Source organism: Apis dorsata, unplaced genomic scaffold, assembly GCF_000469605.1.
Source record: "Apis dorsata unplaced genomic scaffold, Apis dorsata 1.3 scaffold_4, whole genome shotgun sequence".
NCBI lineage: Eukaryota > Metazoa > Arthropoda > Insecta > Hymenoptera > Apidae > Apis > Apis dorsata.
The window spans coordinates 197,126-216,325 of record NW_006263307.1 but is presented as its reverse complement, the minus strand read 5'-3'; the positions used below and the strand labels follow the sequence as shown (position 1 = coordinate 216,325).

The window sequence follows — 19,200 nt, the reverse complement described above, 5'->3', positions numbered from 1 at the left end:
ATATATATTATAATTTATTAATTGATAAATTTTCCTATATTTTTATATTTACATAATATTAACTCACTAAGAAATAATATGTAAAAATTGAGTAAATATTTTATTAAAATATGTAAAAAGAAATTAAAAATGAAATGTCTTAATGTGTTAATGATTGTGAAATTAATATTTAAAAGTAATAAATGTGATAGAATAAGATGATAAAATTCCTTCATATTTAATGAAATTAATTTACACTCACAGGTAAAGAATAGATGCAGCCCTATGGAGAAAACAAATTTTTCAAATGATAGTTGAATAAATATTATCGCTTCTATGAATTAAAAATTCAATTATAATATCTTTTACTGAAAGAAAAGAATTGTATATTAAAAAAATTTATATTTTTTTTTTCAAAAATAATTTTAAAAGAATAAGAAAAATATTATAGATTTTTTTTCAAAAAAATAATTAAAACACAAAATTGAAAACTTTAATTAATAAAATTAAATGATATTGATAAATCAAATAATAAATATGCGAAATAATTCAAAATTTAAAATACTAGAAAAAATATTCAAAGTAGAAAATAAAAAAAATATAAATAAATTTTTGAAAATTGAATTTTCAAATTTAAAAAATAATAGTTTAAATTTATTCAAATTATTCCACTTTAGTTGCAGTTTGTTCATCATATTGAACAGAAGGCACCATAGGTGGTTTAAATCCATATTCCATTTTTGACTGTCTAAAGTTTCCACTATTTCCCATTATTTCTTGCCTTGTTCTTCTTAAAGTTGTCTGTATATCTGATGATGAATATAAAGATTTCGATTGTATCCCAAAAGAAGTTTGCAATTTTCGTGGTACTGAACCTATGTATTCATTTTTGACTTTATCTTTCTCTGAAATTCTTCCATAAGCAATTAAATTACCATTATTCATCGAATAAGTCACTGAATGAGATGGATATTGAATCCCATGTGGTACAAACTTCTTTGGTAACATGTGTATTAATGATGGTTGCCTAGTATGAGGACGATTTAAGCTTAAATATTCTTGATCATAATACTGCATCGTTGAATTATAATAATCCTGTTCATTATCATAAGATTCTAAGGATTGGAAATTCTGTCTTAATGGTTGCTGATAATCACCTTGTATATTATAAAGTGAATTTAATTTAACAAGTTTGGTATTTTCTAAAGAAAATGGTCTGTTTTTCTCAATTTCCATAGAATATGGTCTAGGTAAAATTTTTTCTGGAATCGGGATAGATTTTTCTATCACTTTTTCTACCGAAATTGGAATAGGTTGAGGAACTCTGAAGTGAATTGGCAAAGGTATAACAAACTTCTGAATAGCAATTGGTACTTTTTTTTCAACTACCTTCTCCACGTGCACAGGATATGGGATTCGTATTTGTTTTTCTATAATTCTATCTATTGGTATGTGTATGGGGAATGGCTGAGGAATTGTTATCTGTTTTTCTATTACTTTCTCCATTGAAAATGGTACCTTCTTTTCTATTATTTCTACTGGATGATGGATATTTTTTTCTATAGAATATGATTGTGGTACTGACATTAAAAACTTTTGTTCAGTTGGTAGTTCACTTGTAGCCTTCGTTAACAGAACTTGAGACAATTCTTGAGTTCCTTGAAAATTTTCTTGATTAGTTAGACTTGATAAATTATCGATTCCTCTTGGCTGTGGAATAATGGAGATTGATTTTTTCGGTATTTCATAGTTATTTTGTTTAACATTAGTCTCAGGATATTCTTGAAATCTAGATTGCTTAATTATTATTTGATTATACTGAGCAGTATTTATTTGTTCTTTAGCTCCAATAGTGGATTTAGTTTCCACAGGATTAGCTAAGGTTTGATTAATTTGATCACTATTTGTCGAAAAAATAATATCATTTTCATTTGAGGTATATTCATAATGATTGCGTTCTTGATTATTTGGAGAAATATTTTCATCCAAAATCTCATTATTTTTATATACATTAATCTGACTTAGTTTTTGATCTTTGAATTGATTTTTCACGGGTTTTTTATACTCTTCTTGAAGATGTTGTTTTATCAAAGGCTGTTGAACATTAGGTACAAATTCCACAGGATAATGAATTTCTTGAATAGGTGCTGTGTGAAATATTTCCACTGATTTTTGAATCTCTACTAATTGGGATGGTGAGTTTGTAATCACTACTTCAGAATTCTGCTGTGATATTTGATCATTTTGGAAGCTGGAGTTCTTAAAATCTGAAACATCACTTTGAATTAAACTTCCACTATCAATTTCAGTAGCTTTTACAGTATTAGTTTCATTTTGAAGATACAATTTTTTCAAAGTATCTTGATCATTGACTGAATCTAGATCCTGTCCTGCATTCATCAAGGCAACACCAACTTGAAGAGGATTTAAAATAATAGTTGATGCTGCTAGATAACCATTCTCTGACACTTTTGATTTTAGCGGTTTTATGGTTGATTTTGATATTTCATTGTTTTCAGTATAATTATTTGTATTTGCATAATATTTCTTTTGTTGTGGAAAATCAGGAACTACTATCGGTCCAGAAAATTTTCCTAAAGAAACCGATATTATAGGAGCAAAAGTGCTTGTAAAAGTGTTTTTGATCATAGTTGGATTATCGGTATAATCTTCTTCGTTTTCTTTTTGTTTTAAAGTTCTCTGAAGTTGTGTAATTTTTGTTAGAGTAAAAGAATGTTGATCTTTCGAGAATGCATTATGATTATTATCTGAATTATTTAGTTTTTCGTAGGAACGAAAATTTTTTCTATAATGTTCTCTATGATCCTCAGAAGGAGATGGAATATTGAAAAACTGTTTTAGTCTAAATCGATCATGATTTTCATTGTTTTTTGATCTCAATGAACGAACTCGTTGCCCAAATTCTTTTATGCCTTCATCATCTATATTTTCTTTGGAATTTATTTGACGAAGATCATTGGAGCCAATATTCTGAAGAGAATATTTAGTGGTTGTCAAATTTTGTACAATGACCTCTTGAGAAGGAATATATTGAACTGTGACTGTTTCGTTAGTTACACTTTGATTAATTCTTCCTAATTTTGAAATATTATCCAACGATTCATTTGAAATGTTTTCTAACATGTTTTTTATTTTTAGAGGTAGAATATATGGTTGAACCACTTGCATGGAAAATTGCTGGGATTCATTCTGAAAAAAAAAAGAACATAATTGAATTATTAATTTTGAGATATATTACTAATGGAAAAAAAATATTTAAAGATTTTTTATAAATATTCTTATGAATATTAATATATAAATCCTTAAATAATTAATTAAATATAATATCTTTGATTAATTATTGATTAATTTACATTATTTTAATAAAGAAAAAGAAAAAAAATTTTTATTCTTAGATAAATATTATAACCAATTATAAATATTTATGAATATTTATATATATTTATTTTAAAAAAACAATAATATGAACAAAATGCAATAAATAATTGTTATAAAATTAAATATCATTGCATATTAATATAATAACGCATAATAAAAGTGCATATTTATAAGAAGATTATTGAAAAATGAAAATATGCAATTCATATGAATTTATTCATGATCAATTATTTAAAGAATGATCTTTTATTTTGATTTGTTAAAAATAAGTTATGTTTACGTCACGTATGTGAAAAAAATATTCTATTTTTTACGCATATTTATCATTGAATAGAATGATGCAAATATTTTTCGATATGATTAGTCAATACTCGTGGCATCGAAAGCGAATTACTTTCCACTAATCAGGAAGGGAAAGCGAGGAAATCGCTGTTCCTTGAATTGAAAAATTGATTATTTATAGATATCTATTAATTCATTAAAAATCATTTTTATCTTAATATTTCATTTATATTTTTTTTATTAATTAGTTCACAATACTTATATTATTTTAATTTTATAGTTTTTTTATAATATTTTGTAAAAATGAATTCCAATTTACTTAATATTTTTTTTTTTTTTGAGACATACACATTATTTTTATGTTTTTACATTTTTTTCTCAAAATATTTATTTTTTTATATTTGATATTACATATATCTGTACATTAAAAAATTATCCCGATCCGAAAATTGATATATATATGAATGACACGTAAGAAATCTCCAGTTATTCAATACGAATAATCAATACTAACCACTTTATTTATTTTTTTCGTTTCTGTTAATAAATTTGACAATCCGATGCTTCTTCTTCTTTATTAACAGTTTGAGAGAAATCAAAGATTCTTTCATTTCGATTTTGTGATTGATCTTCGAGATGTTTGATCTCTTCCTTTTTTTGAATATCGAATGATTTATGTTCATAAGCGTATTCTAAAAACTCTTATAAAACAATTTTAGAATATCAGATTTTATTCCATAATGAAGCTTCAAATATAAAAATTTTATTTTACATTATCGACATATTTTTTTAACATAAAAATCACGCATTTTTCAATTTAGATTTTAGGTTTTCAAAAATTTTGAAAAAAAATCACATTTATACTTTGTTATTTAATAAAATTTTAAAAGATTGTTAAATAAAATTTAGTGTTTAATAGTTTTTAATAATCAAAATATAAGATGTAGAAAAATGAAAGCAATTAGAAAAAAGAGAATTTTTATCACAATTTACTCAATATTCCTTTTGTTTCACGAATCTTTCTTGTTTTTCAATTATAATAAAATATTAAAAAAGAGTTTAAAAATTAGAATATAATTTTAAAAAATATTTGAAAAATGATAAGAATATTTGAATTAATATTTTTAACAAAGTTTTTCCGTTTAATTTTTTCCATTATCAGAAGAACTGAAGTTCCAATCAGAGAAATGATACTCTATATAGCTTGTACCACTTATTGAGACACGAGTCAATGGGCGAGGCCGAGCATCTGACCCAATTTGTTCATGATAGAAGTAGAAAACAGATCATGAAAAAGTTCTAGAAATGAAACTCTTGGTTTTGAGTGTGGCCAAATAAAAATAGAAAATTGTTTAACCTGATAATTTTAATAAAAAATAATGATCTTGGCTCAAAAAGTATGATTCTTTTTATTAATTAAATAACTGAAGAAAAAAATCTTTTAGATAACCAAAGAAAACGCTTTTATTTGCGAATAATCTAAACAATTTCTGAAGAAGAAGTTTCTATTTTTGATTTAATGTTAGTAAAATTGATTTAATTTTGGTAAATTTAATGTTTCTTCGAAAACTTCGAAAGAAGTGCACAATAACATTTTTCAAGTATTAATTTTTTTTTACTAATTGATTGATTATATTTTATGAGAATTTATATTAATATAATTGAGAATTTAAACGAATATTTCTAAACGAAATTTTCGTTTTCCATACATCTAATGTCTTTTCAGAAATGATAGAAAGAAACAGAATGATCAGAGACGAAAAATAAAAATTTCCTTTTGAAAAAAATTAAAATTGTTTCAATTAATTTTTATATATATTTTTCCTTTATTGGGATATCCTTTGTAAATTGATTATTTTTTTCTCTTAAATTAAATTTTCCTAAGAATACAGAATCGAAAGAGATCATAGAAGATCTAGAATGATAAAATACAAAATTTTTGCTTAAATGGAATATCATCGAGTGCGAGAAGATTGAAAATAACGCTGGCCAGACGAGATGAGAGAAAGGTGGACATTACTACTGGTCTCCCTTTCTCCAGTACCATTCGAGCGAGAAGAAAGGCGAAACGGGAAAAGATGCGCGCCGCATTCTTGCAGCTCGTGCAAAAGAAAAACCAGTGAGAGTCGTGCATCAGTCGTCGATCTTATCAAAAGCAAGCTATTTTAATCAAACTTGTATTGAAACACATTATCAAGAAAACTTAGAAGAATAGTTTTCTTCAATTTTTTTTTATCAATCTTATCTAATACTTTTCATATTATAGTTTGCTTTGAAATGGACTATTTTTTATTTGTTTTTAAATTAGCAATTTCCAATAACAATTTCTTTTTATAGCATAAAAAAATTTTCATAGATTTCATAGAATTATTGTGTTTTTATATGACAAAAGTTTAATCATTTCCGACGAATTTTCTAGAGAACTGGTCTGATAATTGCTAGAAAGAACTACTAGAGAAATTTACGATGTGGCTTGGGAAGGTTCTTCGAAGTTTTTCTTCCCAAATGGGGGTTCCCCGAATGAAGTCATATCGCTGTTTTCACTTGTTCTGAATTTTTTTCAGAATATTGGGAATGATTGTTGAATAATGTTTCGCAAGATGAAATCAGAAATGACTAAAAAAGATATTATTAAATGAAACTTTGAAGAAGGATTTACTTCTTATTTATATGTTTTATAATAATTAAAATCGCATTAATCATAGTTTAGCAATTATCCAATAAAAAAGATACTTTTACTGTTGAAATGAATATTTCAGAGAAAATTAAGATATTAATTTCCCTTTCATTTGGAGTAGAATAAAGAGAGCAAAACGTTTATAAATGAGCGGAATTTATTTTTATAGCGTAGTTACGTGTGCAAAATTGTCCTGCTGAAACATTCTTTTCAGACACGCGACCAACAAAGGACAGTACTTTCACTATTTTATGCCTCATAAAAAAAAGAATGAAAAAAAGGAATGATCAATGTCTTTGTCAGAGACTGTGATTATTACACTTTCAAGATCTTGCACTTTTTATATGATGTAGTTCTAATAAATATAGTCTCTAGTAATTTAATCCCTGGCAGAAAATTTTATTAGAAATTTATAATAGAAGATTTTTTTCTAGATCGTCCAATAATAATTTTCTTAATTATGAAGGAAAATTGGGATTAAATTACAAATGAGAAATTTTTTCAAATATTAAATTATTAGTAATACATTTTTTTCGAGACATGTAAACTGATAATTGAATTAAAATAAGTTAAATTGGAGCAGAGGAAATATAAAAGAAAATTATAAAAGGATTTATCGCTTCGTGAAAGAGGAATAGGAGGAGAAGAGAAAGAGAAAGGAAACGAACAGGATTGTTTATATCGAATTTTTGACAGTAGGTGGGTCAATCAGCTTTCATCCGAAAGTGCGTGGAGAAAGTATTCGCTTTTTTCCCAAACAGATTCTTCAATACGCCTCCAATACGCACCTCTAATTATTTTTTGTATATAAATATGTCTTAATTTTTGAATATTAAAATTCCAATTAAAATTATTAATTTAATATAAATATTCACACACATATATATATATATATATATATATATATGTTTTTCTTAGACAAAAAAAAAATAAGGTGAAGATATGAAGAGTAATAGAATATTATCATATATTTTCTTTGAACTAATAATTAAACAATATTTTGTAACATTATTTTGTTTCTAATCGATGTGACTATTAATTATTAGATTTCTAGCAATTAATGATTGAATAACATTTTTTTTCTTTATCTGGATCGTACAGATTGCAAACTCTAATTACAGGAGATTTTATTTCGCGTTGGACAGCAAGTGATCTACAGAATTACATTTGAAGAGAAAGTAGAATGACTATGAAATGATTTTGCCCTTATCTTAGGAATTTAATATATGATAATGAGAATAAACGAAATAATATTTAATGATATGTAGTATCTTGTGAAACTTGAATAATTTGCTAGATAATCATTAACAATTTAAAATGAATATAACATGAAAATCAAATTATAATAATCATTTGAGAAATCAATAAATTATAAAAATATTAATAAAATATCAAAGTGAATTATAATTTTAAATGATTTATAAAATTTGATAAAAAATGAAATTAATTTAAATTAAAAAAATTAATAAAATAAAAATTATGTAACAAAAATAATAAAATTACACAAACATTTTAATCAATAATAAATTTCACTAGATTATATTAAATTCAGCAAAGATTAAATCTAAAACTACCAATCTTATTTAAAACAAGACGATTGTACAAACTTGTATTTCCTGTCATAAAACTAAATGGATTTAAGTATATAGTTTAAGATATATGATAGAAGAAAAGAACATACAAGTATTCTAGTCGTTTCTCGAACCGTGTAATAACATATAATGTTATTTGTGAATAAGCATTTTCTAAGTAGAAACATAGAGGGAAAGTGTAAACTATATTTTATTAGATGGATTCGCAGGAAGAGAATGAGACACAAGTGAAATGACCTAGGCTGTATGCGAAGGTTAAGGACGACTTTCACCTAAAATGGTTAAGAAGGTTGACTGGAGAAGCAAGAAGGAAGACTATGTTCACAATTGGTAACTAGAAACAACAAAAAATTTTTAATAATTTTTTTAAAATAAGATTTTCGAGAACTTCTTTGATCTCTCATCACAATATTTTAATATTACTTTATTTTTATATATATATATATATGTAAATATTTTTTAAATATATATATTTCTTTTTATGCAATTAAAAATACAATGAATGTGCAATTAAACAAACTAACAAATAAATAAATAAATAAATGAATAAATTGTATTTAAAACACTGTCACTATAATTAAGTTTTTTTCAAGTTACCTAAAATCTGCATCTTTAAATTTTCAATTATTTTAAAAAAAAATATTATTAAAAAATATTATTAAAAAATATTATTAAAAAATAAAACGAAAATAAGCGTATCTTTATTAAATAAAAAATACTTCTATATATTCATTATTATTATATCAATTTTGATAAATTTTTAATTCTGTATATATGTATGTATACATATATATAATATTAATAGAATTTCTATCTCTATTTACATGATATTCAATTTTCAAAAATCATAAACATTTTTCTAAAAAAAATATAGACTGCACATAAAAATTAATTGCATGATCAACATACTTGTATAAGCATGTTCAAGACGGGTAGCAATACACGAAGTAGCACTCGAATGACGCCCGCAAGTAGATCGAGGTTAAAGATTTCTATGCTTGGAGGTTAAGGATATCGTATGGTGTCTTCAATCTGTGGGGGTTATGCGTGAAAGGTTCTTCTTCCGATTTACGTAAGGCAACGAAACTTGTTCTGTATTGTTTACTCCGTATAACTAATGTTTCGAGGTTGGTTCACAATTACATTCTCAGGGCAGGCAAATGAAATTCCTCCAATTTATAATATTTGATATAGATTGAAATAAAGAAATAATAAAAATAGATTTCCTAAAAAGTTATATTATAATAATATCATAATAAATCTAATAGAAAAGTAATAGTCTCATTTAATTTATGAAATTTAATTAAAGAAAATATTATATACAAAAACGGTACATACTAGATTTTTTTTAATTTTTTTTATTCTTATTATTATTTAATAATAAAGAAAATTTGATTTAAGAAAAAATTCTTTCCAAATAGTAATATGTTTAACAAGTTTTTAATTAAATTATGAAATTTGTAAATCTATCAACTTTGTTTGCATCGATCAACTTATTTATTGACATTCGTGAAATAAAATTTCTTGACAATTAATTATTTTCTTGTGATCAATGTGACATCAAGAAATTGGTAGATGATCAGTACTTCCATTTAAATATCATTATGAGCAATAACATGCGACGCATTAATTTCATGTAAATACATAAGAAAAACTTTCTAAGTTATGAAGACTATTGAAGAGGGATGAAAATGAAAATGAATGGAAAATGAATGGTTTGGTAAATTTCTCGAGGTAGATACGGTATTAATATATCCTCGACAGCATCGTTTCTTTTACTTGGTAATTGAAATTTTCTCTCTTGGATTGCAAGTTGTTATCTAATCTGAACTTTTACATTGCGAAGAGGAATTCCGTTTTCTTATAACAAATATTATCAAATTTAATAAAAATTTTAAATAAAATAAAATATCTTTTTAATGAGAGATATTTATTTAATTCTTATAAGATAACAATAAAAAAATAAATTTGTATAATCATTTAATTTAATAAATATTATAAATATTTATTTAAAAATAGGAATATTATTATAAAAAAAGAAAAAAAAATCATTTAATTGAAATAAAATTGACATAAAAAATTATATGTAATATTAAATAAAAATTATAATCAAGAAAAAAATAATTTAATTAAAAAATATATATAAATAGAAGTATAAAATTCTGTTTAATTTGAATATTTGAAACAAATATATATATTGAATACAAATATATCTCAATATGCAATAAGAATTGAAATCATCATTGGGAAAATAAAATTACTTCGGAAAAAATTTGGAAATTGTATATTATAATATAGGAAAGTTTACGTTTACCTTTTCGTTGCTCCAGTTTTCATGGGAATCAGATTCCAATGTCGCTGTCACGGTTGCTATCCATATAACCACAGAAATCTGAAAAAGAAGAAGAAGAGATTTATTTCATCAATTTCTTTTTTCTTTTTTATTATATATCATACATCTTCTTATATATAAAAAAATCATGATCAATAATAAATAGGATACATAAGAATAAAATAATAAGAATATAATAAATCATATATAACAAATGGATTATAATAAAAATAATTTAATCTTTAATAGAATGATTGATAAATTAAATGAAATTATAATTAACAATAATTGAATATGAAATAATTGGAATATGAATATCATTCATATGGAAAAAATTACTCAGATCATAATATGAACAATATAAAGAATATAATGGAATACATATTATAAAATGAAATATTAATCTCTTTGCTAATAGTAATTATATATACATATATATAACTTATTAACACATTGAATGTATTAATACTATTATTCCAAGTTTATTTTCAATTCTTCAATAGAATTGTATTACAAATTAATTACTTTCTATTTATTTTATAATGTAATGTGCTTACAAATTGTATAATGAACATTAATTTAAATTTATCAACATTTTTTTAAACTGATAATATAAAATTAAATATTTAATTATTAAATATTAAATTTTTTAATTTGAATTTTTATTATATTTTATTTTGTTATATATTATTCTTTTGTTACAATATTTAGCTGTTATATTCTTTTTAATATTCGAATAAATATTTTCATAATATTATGTTAATTTTATAAAATTACAAAATGAAAAATATAGTAATGAAAGCAGGATAAAAACTACTTACGAAATAATGCAGATTCATGTCTTTTATATTCTGATTAATAACTCATTGAACAGTAATTTTTGCTCTTCCTAAACTTCCAGGATGTTCTTCTCTATTCTCTTATACGATGCCAATCCTCTCGATCCGATGCACGCACTCCGAAAAGAAACAGTGTACTACTTCGTCTTGATGCGATACACTTGACTTAACTGGTAGCTCCAGTTATCCCCACGCATCAAAGGAGCTCAAAGAGAGCTAATACGATCACTTCTAAAGATCCCTTGATCATATCGAACGCATTATCGATTTTATATAGACAAATATGATTTAAAGCAAATAAAAAATTAAAATGAACTTGGAATGTATTATAAAAAGTTCAAGAAGTAGTGTATAAATTGTAAATCAACACGTTCATAGCTAGTAATTCTTTTCATTTTGCTAGTATTACTATCGGTTAAAATAAAAAAATAAAAAAATAAAAAAATAAAAAAGTTTAATTTCTGTCATTAAGACAAAAATAAAAATTATATTATTTACTATTAATAAATGTTATATTGAATAAAAATTTTAAATTAAAAAATTTTTCCATTACAAATTCATAGGAAAAAATATTAAATTTTAAAAATATTAATTAAATATATTGTATTTTCATTTGAAATAATCATTCAAGTTATTGTTATACAATATATAATGAAATATCTGAAAATTATATGAAAATTATATAATGAAAATAGTTATTCAAAATATTATTCAGCATACAGTTTTTGAATAATTTTTTAATTAAAAATGAATCACAATCATTCAAAATATCTGTTATATATAACGTTATATAAAAATAACATTGTATATAAATTAACTTTGCATTTTACAAATAAAAAATAATTTACAAAAAAAAAAATAATTGGACATAATCCAATAGAATATATTAATAAAATATATTAATAATATTTCTTAAGTAGAATTTGTCAAAACATAGATTAATTATTATATTTTGAAACAGTTTCATTTGATATATATGATATATGATTTTTTTTTTATATAATTTATCATTGAAGAAAGAAGACAAAAAATAATTCCTAATTATTTGATTTCATTCTTTACTTTCAATTATCTTTCACTATTTCGGGATTGTGCGTGTAATCTTTTTTTTCTTATTAAACGAAAATTAAATATTTGAAATAATTAAAAAAATATATAATATATATTAATATAATATTATATAATATTAATATAATATAATAAAATATTAATATATTCATATCTTTAAATTTTTCAAAAGACCAAAATAAACACAAAAAGCGCAAAAATGTTGATTGAAACTTATTTATTAAATTGATAAACAATTGATATTTATGTTAACAAAATAAAATAGATATAATGAAATAACTCTATTTCCTTTATACTATTGTCTGACTTATTTCATTTAATAGAAATTTAAATTGCTTATAATTTAATAATAATCATACATTTTTATACATCAATTTTTATATTTGTTTAGACATTTAGAAATTCAATTCTCCAAAAATTTCATGAATATATTAACATTATATATACAATATATACAATTTAAAGAAATAATATATATGATAATGCATAAATGCATTCATATGAATGATACCATTATTATATTTGATAATATACTTGATTATTATATTTGATATATATTTGATAGTATAATTAATAATATTATTATTCGTAATTATTATTTAATAACGAAGAGAAAATTATAATCCCAAATAATAATTTAATTGTGAAATCAAAATCACGCAGTTTTATAGCTTAACCATGTATATAATATAATATAATATAATATAGAATATACGATATACTAACCATTTTCAGTTCATGAAATATTTATAAATTTATAATTATCATATCTATTGCATTTTTTTCATCCAATATCTGAACAAAATTTTAATTATATTAAATATCTAATAATAATATTAGAAAAATATTCTAATAGTATCATCATTGTAAAAGCTACCATCAAATAGGAAAATATAAAAATTAAGAAAAATTTAAAAAAACTAAATGAATAAACTAATATAAAATAATTTATATAAATATATTTTATATAATTTATATAAATATGTTATAATATATATATAATATATATATCGCCTTAGAAATATATTATAAAATTGAGAATATAATATCTATATCTTATGTTAATTAAGATACATTATAATTTTGAAAATGAATGATGAAAATGAAAGAAATGATAAAAGTATATTCAATTAACATTCCATATCTTATCTAATTTCACGTCAAGTACAGCCAAGAAAAGTAAGAGTAAAATTATAAATAGTGAGAGAAAAACAGAAATAAGTTAAAAATTAAGAAATCAACGCCATCTTTTGAGTGTAGGAGATATTTTTTCAAAAGTAGGATAAGATAAAATAAGAATTAAATATCAGTGCCATCTTTTGAGTATTTTTGAAAATAATTTAATTATTAGAAAATTTTAGTTTGGAAGAATTGATAAATTTATTTTTATAAAAAAATATTAGATTGATTTTAATTTGATTTTAATATTAATTTTAATTGTGTTGTAATAAAAATTACGAACATGATTCAAATTATATAAATATATTCATTTAAAGTTTATTTACAGATAGTTACTTTTGCTATTATTGATACTGCTGAGCGCCATAGATCAATGATTTAAATTTTCAAATTATATTATATTATATTTATAAATATATACTAAATTTCATTTTTACTTTAAACTTTTGAGATTTTATAAAATAAGAAAATAAATTTATTACATAAAGCATTTATTTTAAAGAATTTTTCAAAATAAAATATAATCGATAAATGTTAACAAGGAAATTGTTTTTATTAGCTGTTCAACTAGATTTACTTCCTAAAATCAACGTACGGTTCGTGACTAGCAGAATAAGGTAGACTACAAATAGAAGTAAAATTCAGTAAAGATGGTGATACACGGGGAATTGGTGGAATGTTTTTAACAATTAAATATCTAAATTAGTAGTAAATAATTGTTCGTATTTCGGTCAATATGTGAGTGAGGATTCATGAGTTTGCAGCTGATAATAATAAACACGTATCAATTTGGAAAGTGGGACAAAAGTCGCCAAAAACGAAGGTACGACAGGATGCTTTGTTTATGGAGATCAGCTGTGTTACCAAACATTCCTATCGCTTTCGCTGCAGCGTCTACGACGCTTCTATTTTCGTCGAATAAAGGTCAGCCAAAAGCATAGACAAAAGTGATGCTTGATGCACAAACGCGATACATCGTAAGCTAGGCTTATATTGATAATTTTATAAAATCGGAAAGATTTCATCTCGTAAAACATAAAAAATTGAATACAAAAATCCTTTTATCCTTTTATCGAAAGTGCAAGTCCAATTTTTATGACACATTCAATGATTGTTCAATCTCTTAATTCTTTTAATATATTTAAACTTTACTGTTGTACACATATATATATGTATGTACATACATATATATACATATATATATATATATGTATGTATGTACATTTCTAATTTTTCAATATCAGCGATGCGAACATTTTAATATTTTTTGCATGATATTAATTTCATTCAAATGCTTCCAAAAAAATTAAATGAAAATATAATGATTAACAATTTTTTTTTTTAAATATTAGTATCTTCATTGATACAAAGCACATATAAAAATATGATTCAAGAATGAATTTGTAATTGATTAAAAAACATTGATGCAATCTTTAGATAAGAGAAGAATTGTCAAGTGATGAACAAAGAATCAATAGAAGACAAAGAAGAGTTCACAAAAGTTTCATTCCTTTCAATATATATAATAATAAAAATGAAATGCAATATGCAAACTAATAGACAAATATAAATGCATTTTATATGGCTTTAACAAGTTCATTTGGTGGGTACCTTACATTTTAGATGTTTGTGGAGCAACCGTCAACCGGTAGTTAATTATTCTTAATGACATGTGAGAATGAAACGAGAAACTGTCATTACTTGTGTAGAGCCAAACCGACGAGCAAAAACGGTAAGATTATATTCTTAAGATGATACTTATTATGATGTATTTGTCACATATATCTTGTTATTTTTATTATTTTTTCAATATTATTTTTAACTAATTTGCTTTCATATTAACTAGTTTGCTTTCAAAAATGATGATTCTATTTTTTGCATTGATTTAAAATTTTTTTTTTAATTTATTATCAAATATTATATAAATTTTTTGCTGTATTCATGAAATATTTAATAATAAATTTAAAAAGATAATATTTCTAGATGACAACGGTATTGGATGGCAGCTATCAACGTATGGAGCCATATGATGGAGAGGAAGAGGATGGAGAAGATGATGATGAACATGAAGAAACACCACAGGAATCTGGTGTTATGATACATGTAGTACCAGAAGGAAATAAAGCAAGATGGAATCATGTTGAAGATTTAGATTCATTTTTTACAAGAATGTATCATTATCATCAAAAACATGGATTTGCTTGTATGATGCTTCAAGAAGCGCTTGAACTAGGACAATTCATTTTTGTAGTTACTTTTTCAACTTTCCTTTTTCACTGCATCAATTATTCTCTATTGTTTAAGTAAGATTTTGTTAAAAATATTAATATAATTATTGATATGGTGAGAAGATTCAGATTGATGAGATTGATATAGTTCCAGGAACGGAAAGGAAGGAAAAATTTCGATAAGTGACGTAATTTTATCAACAAGCGAATGTGTAGCATCTATGGGTCTGATTACTTGGATCTGTATTTTAGTAGCTGCAATATTTTGGATCTTGCGATTGGTAAAAGTTTTGTATCATTGCACGCAGTTTTGGGACATAAAGCTTTTTTTTAACACCGCGCTGAAAATTGAAGACTGCGATCTGGACAATCTTACATGGCATGAAATACAAAAGCGTGTCAGAGAAGTGCAAAAAGAACAAGAAATGTGCATTCACAAAAGAGAGCTTACAGAATTAGATATATATCATAGAATATTAAGATTTAAAAATTATATGGTGGCTATGATCAATAAATCCTTGTTACCAATTCGACTTAAAGTCCCTATTATAGGAGAAATTATTTTCATGACAAGAGGATTAAAATATAATATGGAATTACTTTTGTTTTGTAAGCATTAAATATTTATATAATTATATTATATAATAAATATATAATATATTATATAATATTATATATATAATATTATATATATTAGTTAAATTTGCTAGTTTGCTATAAATTATTCTTATATACAGGGGGACCATGGTCTCCATTTGAAAATAATTGGCATCTTAAAGAAGATTATAAAAAGTTAAATAAAAGACAAGAGCTTGCAAGAGCTTTATCTAAACATATTTTATGGGTTGGAATTGTAAATTTTTTACTTTGCCCATTAATTTTATTATGGCAGATACTCTATTCGTTTTTTAATTACGGTGAGGTGAGTAATTTTATTTAAGTCGCGATAAATTTCCCACTCGATATATATATTTCGTGTCGTAGGAATAATCGTATTGGAAAATATTTCTGTCTCGAACAGATCATCAAGCGAGAACCAGGAACTTTAGGTACAAGAATGTGGTCTTTATACGGTCGATTGTATCTTCGTCATTTCAACGAACTCGATCATGAATTAAATGCCCGCTTAAATCGTGCGTACCGTCCTGCCTCGAAATATATGAGCATATTTACATCTCCTATTATGACAGTTATTGCAAAGAATGTTGCTTTTGTGGCTGGAAGTATATTGGCAGTTTTATTAATATTAACAGTATATGATGAAGATGTACTAACGGTGGAACATGTATTGACTACTATAACCATACTAGGTGCAATAGTAGCAGGCGCAAGAGCATTTATACCTGATGAAAATTTAGTGTGGTGTCCGGAGACTCTTTTAACCGCTGTTCTAGCACATACACATTATAGACCTGATAGTTGGCGAGGTCATGCTCATACTCAAACTACAAGAGCAGAAGTAGCACAATTATTTCAATATCGTGCAGTCCATCTTTTAGAAGAACTAATTTCCCCTTTGGTTACACCGTTTATTCTATGTTTTCGTATGAGACAACGAGCCTTAGATATTGTTGACTTCTATCGTAATTTTACAATCGAAGTCACAGGAGTTGGAGATGTTTGTAGTTTTGCACAAATGGATGTGCGAAAACATGGAAATCCAATGTGGCAGACAGCGACTCAAATTCCTGTCCCAGATCGGGCTGCGAAATATGATAATCAATATGCTACAGATCCAGAGAAACTTCAAATTCCTATTTCGGATCAGTATACTCAAGCAGAAGATGGGAAAACGGAATTATCTCTTATACATTTTACCTTAACGAATCCTGAATGGAAACCACCAAGTCATGCTGAAAATTTTGTCACAGCCTTAAGAGAAAGAGTAAAGAAAGATGTACATGGAGGCGGACATGAAATCAATCCCCTTCTAGCAAGCTTAAATAGTTTATCTGGTTTAGGACCAGGCGTAAGTGTTTAGATTTTAATTCGAGATCAAATTGATATTAAATTTAATTTGCTCAATTATTTCAGTACAACGATATTATATCAAACATAATTCGAAGCACAATAGTAAATCAAGCAAGTGGGCCAAGCACGAGTACTATGTTTACTAATCAACCTTGTACCACTTCTGTTTGTACTTCCGGAAATGAAATGTTGAATATGAAATCAGACATATTTCCGCACGCAGTTCAATGTGGCTTAAGCAAAGCTGAAGGTCCTGTACACAATGAAAAAGGATTATTATATGGGTTACAACAAGAAATATCAAATCAATCTTTAGGCGCTTCTGTCTTTGTATCGAGTCATGAATTTTCTACTGATTTATCTATACCAGTGGAATTAATTGCTGCCGATATGTCACTATCTACATTGTACCTGCATGAACTTCATCATAGACAAGTAAGATTTTTTTCTGTATTTAATTCTTTACTATTTTAAAAGAAAAAAAAAAATTCTAAGGAAAGTAATAAAAAAACTTAAGAAAAATGATAAATATTAAATAATTCTAAATTACAGGTTCGTAGAAGGGGCTATCAAGAATTGGCTATGAGAAGTGTATGGCAACGAAGTCCTGTTCAAGAGCTTGCTACCCTTCCTGAAGTTAGACAAGAAAGAGCACCCTTGCTCTTACATCAGGATTCTTCAATAAGAAATAACAGAGAATTTAAATATAATTTAAACACTCATTTAGATAGCATCTGAATCTTAAGTGCAGTGATATCATCACTTTTAACAAAATAAAATATTTTAATTCGCTTTACAACGCGATGTCCTCGTGATTTACTTTATAGCAAGAGAATAGCTTGAACGTTTAAGAATCTGTGTTATTGATGTAAATACAATATTGAAATATTCGTTAATTAGACTCGATTAGAAAATGAACGATCTCAAATGCCTATTTTAATTCTAAAGGCCTACGTGTGTGTATTTTGCGCATCAAATGCTTATAAATATTTCCTGAAATTGTACTAAATTTTTTAATATTATTATGTTGCATTATAACATAAGGATTACAATATGATAATAGAAATATGAAATAGAAATCACTTATCATAGATTTATGAAATAAAAATTTCAGTCTTTTTACATTTCATTATAGTAAATATAAAACTTACTAATTCTTTTTTCTCTCTCTCTTTTTTGAAACTAAATACTAAAATATATTTTTGGATGTATGCGCTGTGTGTCTGCGTGTGATAAAATCAGCTCTAGTTTTCAATGCCACAATTCTCTAGTCATATGAAGTGAATCACACACCATAGCATAAAGAATTATTTATTTATTAAAATATAGTTACTCTCGATAAGCACGATGGCTGAATATTAATGATTGCTGCAATATGCAAAAAATCGCTTATAAAAGATATATTTGTTATTGAGTATTTCCTTTTTTTAATACTGTCATACAATGCAGCTAATCATTAAAAATGCAAATGTATGTTTCGAAAATTTATAAGTCATAAATTTTATAAATTAATAACAACTTAATTTATTATGTTTATTTTTCGTTAGAATTCGATAACTCATGAATACAGATTCTTATCGTGATCAAACAGCTACGATCCATATATTTTAAGAATCTTTCAAATAAAACAACATGTAATGAAAAAAATAAGAAA

The 19,200-nt window shown here is 24.6% G+C and overlaps 2 protein-coding genes across 8 annotated transcripts; one reads left to right on the top strand and one right to left on the bottom strand.

Annotated features, from left to right (window-relative positions):
• Nucleotides 1-598: 598 nt before the first annotated feature.
• On the bottom strand, nt 599-11,441 carry LOC102679397. Its single transcript, XM_006607229.2, has 3 exons — nt 11,083-11,441; nt 10,244-10,321; nt 599-3,189 (listed from the first exon to the last, which is right to left on the bottom strand). Exons 1-3 carry the CDS (start codon nt 11,098-11,100, stop codon nt 643-645), a joined length of 2,643 nt encoding a protein of 880 aa, XP_006607292.1. The 5' UTR covers nt 11,101-11,441; the 3' UTR covers nt 599-642.
• A 2,483-nt stretch (nt 11,442-13,924) lies between these two features.
• LOC102678698 (autophagy-related protein 9A) lies at nt 13,925-19,186 on the top strand. 7 transcript variants are annotated; one of them, XM_006607225.2, is made up of 8 exons: nt 13,925-14,170; nt 14,971-15,079; nt 15,331-15,650; nt 15,730-16,184; nt 16,313-16,497; nt 16,597-17,544; nt 17,610-17,981; nt 18,099-19,186. In XM_006607225.2, the coding sequence occupies exons 2-8, from the start codon at nt 15,026-15,028 to the stop codon at nt 18,282-18,284; spliced, it is 2,520 nt and encodes an 839-aa protein (XP_006607288.1). In that variant the 5' UTR covers nt 13,925-14,170; nt 14,971-15,025; the 3' UTR covers nt 18,285-19,186. The 7 variants fall into 7 exon arrangements, with proteins under 7 accessions (XP_006607288.1, XP_031370506.1, XP_006607287.1 ...); XM_031514646.1 differs by having other exon boundaries at nt 13,935-14,170; nt 14,785-15,079; XM_006607224.2 differs by having other exon boundaries at nt 13,953-14,271.
• Nucleotides 19,187-19,200: the final 14 nt, after the last annotated feature.

Excerpts from the sequence above, each read along its gene's own strand:
- LOC102679397 (XM_006607229.2), bottom strand. Across the intron at positions 3,190-10,243 it reads AAAACTGGAGCAACGAAAAG|AATGAATCCCAGCAATTTTC; the intron begins GTAAACGTAAAC and ends TTTTTTTTTCAG.
- LOC102678698 (XM_006607225.2), top strand. The coding sequence starts at position 15,026 with ATGAAACGAGAAACTGTCATTACTTGTGTAGAGCCAAACCGACGAGCA. Across the intron at positions 15,080-15,330 it reads CAAACCGACGAGCAAAAACG|ATGACAACGGTATTGGATGG; the intron begins GTAAGATTATAT and ends TAATATTTCTAG. Across the intron at positions 17,545-17,609 it reads TATCTGGTTTAGGACCAGGC|TACAACGATATTATATCAAA; the intron begins GTAAGTGTTTAG and ends CAATTATTTCAG.